This window comes from Saccostrea cucullata, unplaced genomic scaffold (genome assembly GCF_032062105.1).
Source record: "Saccostrea cucullata isolate Sc308-1 unplaced genomic scaffold, CSIRO_AGI_Scuc_v1 ctg5943, whole genome shotgun sequence".
Lineage (NCBI taxonomy): Eukaryota > Metazoa > Mollusca > Bivalvia > Ostreida > Ostreidae > Saccostrea > Saccostrea cuccullata.
This window is the reverse complement of record NW_026935786.1, coordinates 22,496-35,018: the sequence shown is the minus strand read 5'-3', so window position 1 is coordinate 35,018 and position 12,523 is coordinate 22,496. Positions and strand designations below refer to the sequence as shown.

The window sequence follows — 12,523 nt, the reverse complement described above, 5'->3', positions numbered from 1 at the left end:
GAGCTAATTTTCTTCGTATTATGAACGTCGAGACAGCGTTTTTTTTAAATTCACACTGCATGGTGATCGGAAGTGACATAAACATTTTCATGGCGTCCGTCAGCTGGGGAATCCAGTTTGTCGCCAGTTTTGTTTTAATTAATTAAATTTGTATTTTTTTGTATTCATAATTTAGCCAAAACAGACCAGAAATAACTGCTTTCATTCAATCATTGTTTATATGATAACCTAGAAGCTTTATCAAGAAAGTAGTTCTGATTGAAAAATTTTATCGATGTGTAATTGTTTTCTTAAACGTGTTCTCGTCCAATCAAAACACAGGAAATCAATACATAAAATGAAGATTGGAATTATAAATGATTAAAAGTCAAACATATAGGGGGGGGGGGGATTGCCAGTCAGAATTCCTCATTTTGAACAAGTTTCGACATCTCCGCCTGAAAAAAAAATCCTTGATCTGTCCCAAGGGCTAGTAAATGGTACAGCACAAAGTGCATAGGATTTTATACTTATGATTTCGATAACGCATGGTAATAAGAGAGAGAGAGAGAGAGAGAGAGAGAGAGAGAGAGAGAGAGAGAGAGAGAGAGAGAAATTAAAAATTATCCGTATTCATCCAGGTTATAAGTATCCCTACCTTAGCTTTTAACATTATCACCCAAATATTCCCACAGAAATTATTTTTATTAAAAAAAAATAGCTAGACTGTTAGTCAGGGATACTGATATCTCGAAAGACTTCCTGTAACTACATAATTATAAATCAGCCACATTCCTCAAAATGTACATTCTTTGTGATCGGTGGGAGACAAAAAAAAAATCTCAAAATTGAATTCGGAAGAAATTTCTGTCTTCCAAGAATATTATGATAACGGTAACGTCAATTATCTCTGCCCCCCACCCCTTCCACCTAAAAAAATGCCTAAATGTAAATCTAAACAGGGGATGGCCTTTCTCCGCATGAGTGTTAAAACGTACAAATGTACGCATAAAAAATTTATATTCTGGTTAAACCTTTTAAGTCTTGAACTAAATAATTACCGTACATCAAATTACTTGGATTAGATTTGAGATAAGTACTGAAATAATCATTTATAATTGACAAATGAATTTTGCTATGCAAAACAACCACAGACTATATATTGAATGTTTAATAGAACTAGATAGATAATTTTCAGTTATACCTTATGAACAGCAGTAATAATATTTTCAGTCCCCCCTTACAGCCCTGTAAATATTTACTTATTATTTGAATTTCAGACAAACGTGGATAACTAATTTTTTAGCCAAAAAGATTCGTTACATCTTTGAGAGACCCATGTTTTCATTTTTTTTAAGAAAAAAAAAATAAGGCGTACATAAATTGACTCTGTACCTATAGAGTATGTTTTAGTCATTTAAAGAAATTTTGTAAAATGCACCTCTAGTTATTAGACTATGAGAAGTAGACAAAAGAATTCTTTTTGTATGTAACTCTCTAAAAGTAAACATTTATTAAAATAATTTGAATATTCATAACGTTTCTATTTTGATTTAAGGACGTTTTAAAATTTGCCACATACCGGAAATATGCATTGGTGGGTGTGATTACAGAGATTACTGTGTGCAGTGTGTCGATGGTTATTGGGGAGACATGTGCGCAGAACGATGTCCATCAAATTGCTTAGAAAATAACTGTAACATAATTGGATATTGCAATGCTTGCAAAACCAATTACACTGGAAATAAGTGTGAGACCAGATTATGCCAAAATTGCTATCAACAAATGTGTGTCCTCGACACTGGAATATGTAGCAGAGGCTGTATAGGCGGTTATTATGGAAATAAATGTACAATTAACTGTAGCGAAAAGTGTGATCCACGGATATGCAACTTGATTACAGGGGACTGTACCTACAACTGTACTAATGGATACTATGGTCCAAAGTGTGAAAAGCCATGCAGTTCCACCTGTCATTCTCAAACGTGCAGAAAAAATAATGGGGCTTGTCTAAATGGGTGTCAAAATGGATACTATGGTTTATTTTGCAAACAACTATGTAGTCTACAGTGTAAAAATGCAGTTTGTGACTTTAACAATAGCCGTTGTGTTTCTGGTTGCAATGAAGAGTTTTATGGTCCTTTTTGTAGTCTGTCTTGTAGTCCCAATTGTGCTCAAGGCGGATGTAATCAATCAAATGGGTTTTGTAACGAAGGGTGTTTACCAAACTGGAGAGGAAATATATGTGACAGTAAGTTTTATTAATGTTTACCTGAAAGATTTTTTTTTTCATCATACAAAAACAGAAGTTTTAAGGTATTCGTAGATGATTATTATATGAAACTTAGTTTTAATTATCGTCAGATAATGTACTATAATAGAATGAAATATTTGGAGATAACAAACATAATTTAAGCTCAAAAGTCAATTAAAAAAAAACAAAATTGAAGCAGATCAAACACAGACCTCAAAACAATCAAAAGTGGAAACATGTATCATAATTGTTAACACCTTTGCATTGTTTGTTGCTATTCAAACAGTTATAGTTTGTATAAAACACTTTGATTTTATTAAAATTATCTGGCGTCTCAATATGAGTGAAAAATTTTCGAGAAGTGTGCTCATAAAAGGGTAATTTGACACATATTCAAATTTATTTGCTTTAAAAACTTTAAAAAAATAAATCAAAAGCTAGAAAAATGATTTGTTTCATAAATATACGATTGGTCAGTTGCAATTTTTAAAGCCGTATTAACCTTATTAAAAAAAATAAAAAGAATATTTGTACATTTAGAATGCAGTCCTTACTTCTATGGTACAAACTGCTCGAAAAGATGTAGCAGTAATTGTCGTGGTGGACATTGTTATGCTGAGAATGGTACCTGTGTCAAAGGATGCAAAAGAGGCTTCTTGGGTCATCAGTGTAAACTGGGTAGGAAAAAATACGATCATAGTGAAAAAAAGTCAAGCAAATCATACTATTTACTTGATATTTTTGATCGTTTTGAAAAGACATAATTCTGCATACTGTTATTATATACTGTAAAAAATCACTAAATTTAATGATTAAAGTTAAGCGTGTTCTGTCGCACCATCACCACATGTTAGGCTAGATAAACAAAACCATAGACTTAATCAACAAACTTTTACAATGGTCGATAAAAATTGCAGTATTTGACTATCAGTGACTTGGTCAATATAATAGTTGTGTGACATTTATCAAGGAAAACATCGGGAACACGGATGGTTGAATGGAAAACAAAATCATGATGATATCAAATGTATAATTGTTGTTAAATGATTTTATCTTTTCTCGCATCTTTAATTGATGTTATTTTACCAATGCATTCTGACAACATATTTTCCTTCTGCAACATCCTTGGAAACTTTAAAAAATATTATTGTATGCAGTTACAGTGTAGCTTAACGTACATTGTTAATGGCCTATGTATCAATAACTAGTACAATTACGTCAAACAAATTACTTTCAGAATGTCAAGATTATAAATACGGACCCAACTGTGTATTTGACTGTGGTCACTGTAAAGACGGTAAACCGTGTGTGAAGACGAACGGGTCATGCTTGGACGGATGCGAAACTGGCTGGAGTGAAATGTTTTGCTTGAAAGGTGTCTTTTTTCTTTTCAAAACTGTTTACATTAAGGCAATATTCTCAGATATGTTGAGAATTTTTCTTCAAAGAATCCTAATTAAAACTGCAGTTTTGTGAATATTAAAAGGAAAATATACTGAACAGCCTAAAAAAGTAAAGCAAATGATGAATGAAAATTTCTTTTTTTCTTTTTTTTCCAGTTACATCATCCATTATAGATTTACAATCAGGTAAGAATATAATAATTGAAAAAGAAATCTAATTCTGCATATTGATAATTGACAAAAATATCGTTGTAAAATGAAAACTTCTGTTGTTGGAAGCAATATTAAAAGGGTGATTGGTCCGTGTAACACTTAACAATTCAAACTTCTAAAATGATACAGAGTTTTAGAATTTTAATATGCGAGGGACATTTCAAAAGTCCTGAGAACTGTTTAATAAAAAATTAACCGATATCATTAGAAAGATAAGAAAAATATACACATATTGTGACGTCACTTTATAATTTTTATGACGTAATATCTCCGAAAATGACGTCAGAATATAGAATGTTTAGCATACTGAAAACTCGCGATTTTATCCACATGGCACAATTTTAAAAGTGCTACCAAAGGTTTATTTGAAAATATGTTTCAAAGAAAATTTTCATTTGCAAAGAAGAAGATTAGGACTATGGTAGTGTTTATCAACAATACTAAATTTTTTTGTTTGGTTTGTTTACTAGCGCGGTTTATGTCCGGTTATGCTATCATTCATCCAAGATTTTAAGTTACATGATACGACTGGATTTTCGGTCTTTTATATACTTCTCCATTTTATGAAATAAAACATTTTCTGTATAAAACTAAAGTATTTTAATGAAATTTTCAACAAATATATTTTGAGTAACAGTACTCTTATCGTTGACAAATAAAATGTACAAAAGTCTTGCCCCTGACTTGTTTGTATGCGTATTTTTTCTCATTAATTCAACTTCGGCGCCCCAAAACTGAGTACTACTTTTGACTCCAAAAAAGGTTTATAAGTTATACAGACTTGTAGAATCTTATTCAATTTCAATGAATTAATTTTTGCGAATATGTGGAGGTACGGTGGGGTTACAACTGCGCCCGCGCCTTTTGGATTCTACGAGAAAATATGGGGCACACTAAACTTAACTTCTCTTGAACCTTCATCGATCCCACAAATATGGTTAAAACACCTGACGAATTGATGCCATAAACTTTAGTAACGCGATCGTCTATTTTTCTTTGATTGGCAACTTTGCCTTATTCTCACAGTTGGGTCTGTTTTACGCAATATTTTGAGCAAGATTCTATAAAAACATGCGATGTTTGACAATCGCTTAAACCATTTCAGAACAAGAAGATCTCTGAAATAGACCACCATCTGATAGATTGTAGTCTATGTAAAGATTATACCAACTGTCATTTACGTCCGATAGCTTGCACCCGAGTAATGAGCAAAAGTTGTTTTTAAAATTTTACATTGATGAAATTGTGTCTTTTGTACGTCATTTTTATGGTTAGTATTGTAAGTATGCGGAAGTATGACGTCATTGTCGGAGTTATTACGTCATAAAAATTATAAAGTGACGTCATAATATGTGTGTATTTTTCTGCTCTTTCCAATGATATCAAACTCAAAAATTTCCGTAAAACGGTTAATTTTTTATTAAACAGTTCTTAGGACTTTTGAAATGCCCCTCGTATAATTAAAAAAAATCTAAATTTTAAAAACTCGATCCGTTAATTGTATCATGTGTATATTGAAATTAAATATTTAAGTTCAAAAATCTAAATGTTCAAAATTTCAAAAATGTTTACTAGATGTATTTAGATTTTTATAATGAATATTCAAAATTCGAATTCTCAAAAGCAGGTATGATATTTTAAATATTTGAGTTACGTTGAAATTTTAAGTTAAAATTTAATTTCAAAATATCAATGGTTCCGAATTTAAGGATGACCTTTACTCAGGTTTTAGAAGAGAAAAAAGATATTTCATAACGTGTAATGTGTTGAATCATATAATTGTTCTAAATTGATAAAATAACCAAGTTTTAATTCAATTTCAATTTAAAAAAATTAAAAGTTATAATTTGAAATTACCCAGGAACAAAAGTTAACATATAGAAATGTAGAAGAAATTCGGACTTAATTTTTCATTTTTCATTTATATCAAAAAACTTATTTCTTGAATTATCAATTACAATGTCAATCTTGCATATATTTTTTTAAACGTCATTTTACAAAATTTTACATATATATGTGTGTAACCACTAATTTTTTTTCAAATTATTGAATGCTATGAAATAAAGAAATAAAAAAATATGAATTAAAATTATCCCAGACAACATATCTCAATAATTTGATCACTGACCTCATATAATATTAATACCATAAGAATAAGAGCAACATAAGTTACCTGATGCTAAAAATGATAAAGAGTTCTTATAATTCAGATTTCTGTAATTTTTAGTTAAATATGAAAAAAATATATAGAAATATGACAAACAAAATTCGGTCTGTGATAATTAATAAGTTTATGGTCTAAACTGCAATCGTTTATTTATATGACCAACGCTATTCTGTTCCTATACTATTTCGTTATTAAATAGTTTTACTTAATTAAATATTTTGTGAATGAAGAAAAAAACGTGTCATAGTGTGAAAAATTCAGGTATTTTCTGAGAAATGTTCAGGGGCCACTAACTTGAAAAAGTAGGTCATTGAAATAGTTATTTGAAATTGAAATTTAATACAAGAATCATAGGTGTACTATATATGATAGGTGGTTTTGCATTCTTATCAGTGGAATACTTCTTCAGAATACATATGCAAGGGTTTAGATAAAAAATACATATAGCATTAAGATATTAAATTCATTATAGAGAAAGGGCATTAAAAAAATTAATGACATACCCAAAACATGCTTTACTTCTTACATAGACGGTAGATAAATACAATTTTTATATATTTCAATGATACAATCATCAGCAACATATTTAAAAAAGAATATGATACATAGACTAAAAAAAACTCTCTTATACCTTTCTATTCTCTGAATAACTTTAAAACTTTCAGCTATGCCTTCTACTTTCAGTATTAAAGTTTTTACAACTCAATAACCTTAAAAACAATAGTTGAATAAAAAAAAACTTCATACAATGTAACAACAAAGAACATATACCAATACTTTTTTTTTTAATTTTGTAGGAGACGGCTTTTCAAAGACTTCATACATAATTATTTCTATACTTTCAACGCTTTTAGCTGTAACCCTTATATTATTAGGGGTAAAATTTGTACAAAACCAAAGAAAAAGTCCAAACACACAAAGAGGAAAGGAGCAAACAGATAGTATGCCTGCAAGTTCTGCGAATTGTGTGGAAGAAACACAACTGAATGAGCAAAATATAGAATTCAGGAATGACCATACTTATTCCAAAATCACTTGTACACCTAAAAGCTCTGAGTATCAGGAAATACACGTGTACAGAAATACAGATTTGTCAAATAAATAGTTCAATCTAACACACTTTTTGATGATTCAGTTACCTAACTCCAAAAAGGTTTCAGAGAGTACGTGACAATGTAATAACGTTTTCTGACTCTTATGTAAAAGTCTTTAGTCATAAAAACAATCAACATTCACCTTAAAGCAGGACAGACCTAGATCTGAGAATTGTACCATTCTGACTTTATTTAAAACACTTTGAATTTTGAAAATTCAATGAATAACTTCAAATGGTTTTCATTTGAGTAGTTATGGATATTGATATATCCCTAATTTTATTTGACGAATGCCAAAGGGAGAAAACTGCCATTACCTAGATATATATATCGACCATATAAACGAAACAGATCTGTATTAGAAATGAGATCACGCCTGGAATATGGATAGTAAGAACAGCTTTGGAAAAAGAAAAAAAAAAGATTTTTTGGTGCGGTTAAAATATAAATTTAGGGAAAAAAGCTATTTTTTTAAATACACTGTATATAAACAGTGAATATTGTCTTATCCGGACACCTCTGTTTCCATAGATATTGGTCAAATCATACAACATCCATTTGAAACAATTAAAAGTTGTCTTAATGAACATACATGTCAAATATTAATATCTTAGTATCGCCGGTTCAAAAGTTATAGTTAAAGTTGAATTTTTCAAAGGAGGGTCAAATTCGCAGATCAAGGTCAGAGGGTCAAAATGAAAGATACATGTACTCAAGAAAAAGTCTTTTCACAAAAATACACTTGTGAATTACAAAGGTCCTAACTCCAGCTGTTCAAAATTTATAGCCAAGGTGAAAGATTTTCAAAAGTAGGTCAAACTCCAAAACCAACAAAAGGTAAAAATTGTTAGTAGCTAAGGACGGTCTTATAAGAAAGAGTCCATATGCGGCATATATTAGCATGAACTGTTCTAACTAATAGCCATGGTTAAATAGTGGAAATTCTTTGCAAATGTGATCTAATCTCCAAAGACAATGTCAAAAGGACAAAAAATCCACGTGTGAAAAAAGAAATTCCCCATTCAAAAGTTATCGGCAAGGTTACAGTTGCTTCAGAAAAACAGAAAATAAGACAAAACAGTTAAACGGACGGATACAGCAAAACTATACATTCTGAATCTTGACTTACAGGGCATTACAAAATGGAGAAAATAAAATGTGATCGCACAAAGTATCAAGACCTTTATATAGTGTCAAGTAATTCAACCATAAAAGTTGATATAACATTCATCGGAAAATGAACAGAAGAAGGATATGGAGATAACGAACAGTATTCAAAATCAAAGTCCATAAAACAATTCTTTGTCAAAAAAAAATAGGAGCAGAGCAAACAAGGACCTCTGAAACATCAGAGGTGGGATCAAGTGCCATGGAGGAGTGAGCATCCCCTGCCAACCGATCACACCCGCCGTGTGCTTCATGTTATGATCAGGAAAAACGGAAAAATCCGTTGTCAATTCAGTGTATAAATAGATAAATTTATCATATAGCTTGGTTGTTAGATTGCCATTAACATCTTTTTCAAGTAAAATATCCAAGTATAAAACAGATGTGTCAGACTCTGTGGTATCTTTTATCTCAAACTCATTAGGATATATCGTATTGACGTAGGAATGGAAATTACCATTGTTAATTGACAATATGTCGTCGATATATCTAAAGGTCGAGTTGAAGGCCACAGCAAGTGTTTTCTTCTTTTCACGCATAAGATTTTTGCACGAATTCTGCTTCATATGAATATAAAAAGGTCTGCTAATAATGGAGCGCAATTGGTATGCATGGAAATTCCAATAGATTGTTGGAATACCTGGTGTCCAAAAACCACATAGATATTGTCAATCAAAAACACAAGCATCTTCTTGATGTCAATTTCAGAGTATTTGTGTGTGCAATCAGAATCTGTTTTAACAAAATAATTTTGCAAATGACCAATGACCAGATAAGTATATTTACGAGTTCCATTTTTGTTAAAAAAGCAGCTGTCAATGATATCAAAAATCCTGGACTTTAATTGATCGAGGGGAATGGTTGTACAAACTTGAAAAGTCATAAGTTTTTCAGCTGTTGATTTTGGTAAAATCTTGTGATTTCAAATTGTCCAAAAGTTCTTCGGAATTTTTGAGTATCCACATTTGATTCACACCACTTCTTGAATATATTTCTCAGTAGAAATACACACGTACATTAGTTCAAAGTTCAAAGTGATGTAAGTAAGGTAAATTGAATTACATGCATAATTAATGAATGAGATCTCTTTTTTCCTTTGAAAATTAAAGATTTCTCTTCGTAAGTACTTATACTACATCTTAAATGTCATGAAAATTCATTTCAAAAAATGTTTTTGAAACACTGATGCTCCTGCATGGCAGCTTATGGCGAGGGTTAAATTATTGATAACTCAAATGCATGCCAAACGCCTAAGGTCTAAGTCAAAATTCAAAAGTGTTCGTACTAAAAGAAAGGTCTTGTTACAAAAAATACACCTGTGAAATTTGAAAGCCCTAGATTATTCAAACTGTTCAAAAGTTATGACCAAAGTTAAAGTTTTTAAAAAGTGGGTGAAACTCTTAGGTCAACGTCGAAAGTTCGAAAACATTTATACCACCTGAAAGGTCTTGTCACAGTAAATACACATGTGAAGTATGAAAAACCTAGCTCCGACTATTCAAAAGTTTAAGTGTGTTATTTTGTGTTAAAGTGGGTCAATCTCCAAGGTCAAGGTCAAAGGTCAAATTTGGTGATAGCCAATTAAGCTCTTGTCACAAGGAATGCACCTGTGAAATATTAAAGCCATAGCCTCATCCACTCAAAAGTTATGGATTAGGTTAAAGTTAGAGATTACTTGGTTCTGCAAACGGTTAAATTCAATCAAATCACTTAAACTTCATATAAAAAAGTATGACTTTTTAAAACTGATTTTATGTTTATGACATCCAGGCACTTGAGGGTAAATAACGGATAGGAAAATATTCCAGTGTCTACGAAATATAGCATTACAGACTATTGAATTTAAAGGGGTTTGAACGCATGCATTTTTAAAGTCCTGTAAAGGATCAACACACATTGTAAGCTGTATGTTTTTTTTTTGAAATTTTGTCCCCCCCCCGAAGATATGTAACAAGAGGCCCATGGGCCACATCGCTCACCTGAGAAGCTTTGACTATTCTGTTCTTTACCAGATTTCCCCCCTTGTTATACATAATGCATCCCCACCCTACCCCACTGATCATAATTTAGACATTTTGAAATCTACACTACCCCATGATCCTTCCATGGGCACATATGTTTCAGCTTTTTTGGCCAAGTGGTTCCTGAGAAGAAGATTTTCAAAGATTTTTCCTATATATTTCTATGTAAAACTTTGATTCCCTATAATGGCCCCGCCCTTCCCCTGGGGGTCATGATGTGAACAATTTAGAATCTACACTATACCAGGATGCTTCCACATCAGTTTCAGCTTTTCTGGCCCAGTGGTTCTTGAGAAGAAAATTTTCAAAGATTTTTCCTATATATTTCTATGTAAAACTTTGATTCCCCGTTGTGGCCCCGCCCTTCCCCCGGGGGTCATGATGTGAACAATTTAGAATCTACACTATACCAGGATGCTTCCACATAAGTTTCAGCTTTTCTGGCCCAGTGGTTCTTGAGAAGAAGATTTTCAAAGATTTTTCCTATATATTTCTATGTAAAACTTTGATTCCCCGTTGTGGCCCCGCCCTTCCCCCGGGGGTCATGATGTGAACAATTTAGAATCTACACTATACCAGGATGCTTCCACATAAGTTTCAGCTTTTCTGGCCCAGTGGTTCTTGAGAAGAAGATTTTCAAAGATTTTTCCTATATATTTCTATGTAAAACTTTGATTCCCCATTGTGGCCCCGCCCTTCCCCCGGGGGTCATGATTTGAACAATTTAGAATCTACACTACCCCAGGATGCTTCCACATAAGTTTCAGCTTTACTGGCCCAGTGGTTCTTGAGAAGAAGATTTTCAAAGATTTTTCCTATATATTTCTATGTAAAACTTTGATTCCCTATAATGGTCCCGCCCTTCCCCTGGGGGTCATGATGTGAACAATTTAGAATCTACACTATACCAGGATGCTTCCACATCAGTTTCAGCTTTTCTGGCCCAGTGGTTCTTGAGAAGAAAATTTTCAAAGATTTTTCCTATATATTTCTATATAAAACTTTGATTCCCCATTGTGGCCCCGCCTTTCCCCCGGGGGTCATTATTTGAACAATTTAGAATCTACATTATACCAGAATGCTTCCACATAAGTTTCAGCTTTTCTGGCCCAGTGGTTCTTGAGAAGAAAATTTTCAAAGATTTTTCCTATATATTTCTATGTAAAACTTTGATTCCCCGTTGTGGCCCCGCCCTTCCCCCGGGGGTCATGATGTGAACAATTTAGAATCTACACTATACCAGGATGCTTCCACATAAGTTTCAGCTTTTCTGGCCCAGTGGTTCTTGAGAAGAAGATTTTCAAAGATTTTTCCTATATATTTCTATGTAAAACTTTGATTCCCCATTGTGGCCCCGCCCTTCCCCCGGGGGTCATGATTTGAACAATTTAGAATCTACACTACCCCAGGATGCTTCCACATAAGTTTCAGCTTTACTGGCCCAGTGGTTCTTGAGTAGAAGATTTTCAAAGATTTTTCCTATATATTTCTATGTAAAACTTTGATTCCCCATTGTGGCCCCGCCCTTCCCCCGGGGGTCATGATTTGAACAATTTAGAATCTACACTACCCCAGGATGCTTCCACATAAGTTTCAGCTTTACTGGCCCAGTGGAAGAAGAAGATTTTTTAATGACCCAACCCTATTTTTGTCTTTTCTTGATTATCTCCCCTTGCGAGGGGATATGTCCCTTCATTTTAACAATTTATATTCCCCTTCACCCAAGGATGCTTTGTACTAAGTTTGGTTAAAATTGGCCCAGTGGTTCTTGAGAAGAAGTCGAAAATGTGAAAAGTTTACAGACAGACAGACAGACGGACAGACAGACGGACAGACAGACGGACGGACGGACGGACGACGGACAAAATGTGATCAGAAAAGCTCACTTGAGCCTTCGGCTCAGGTGAGCTAAAAAGTAACATAATACTGAGAATTTCCTGTGTCAAAAAGATATAAATGGACTACGTTATATATGTTATTAAATAAATCAGACTTTTGAAGAGTGGTATAAAGATTTTTAATCTACATGTAATATAATGAAAAACAGAAACAACTTTTAATGATCCATTTGAATATATCACCAACGATCAACCCTGTGACGCTCGGATGCTTTAGTTATTTTATTCTAGTTTGAACCACTTTTAAAACAAAATATCAGATAGAAAATGCAAGTGAACATTTATAGTAACTCTATTTTTGTCAGAGCAATATTTCCTTTTTTCAAC

The 12,523-nt window shown here is 32.6% G+C and overlaps 1 protein-coding gene across 1 annotated transcript; it reads left to right on the top strand.

The window, feature by feature from the left end:
* Positions 1 to 1,632: 1,632 nt before the first annotated feature.
* On the top strand, positions 1,633 to 7,121 carry LOC134243773 (multiple epidermal growth factor-like domains protein 10). The gene is made up of 5 exons (XM_062726014.1): positions 1,633 to 2,230; positions 2,774 to 2,911; positions 3,471 to 3,608; positions 3,793 to 3,822; positions 6,892 to 7,121. Exons 1-5 carry the CDS (start codon positions 1,633 to 1,635, stop codon positions 7,119 to 7,121), a joined length of 1,134 nt encoding a protein of 377 aa, XP_062581998.1.
* The last annotated feature ends 5,402 nt before the right edge of the window (positions 7,122 to 12,523 follow it).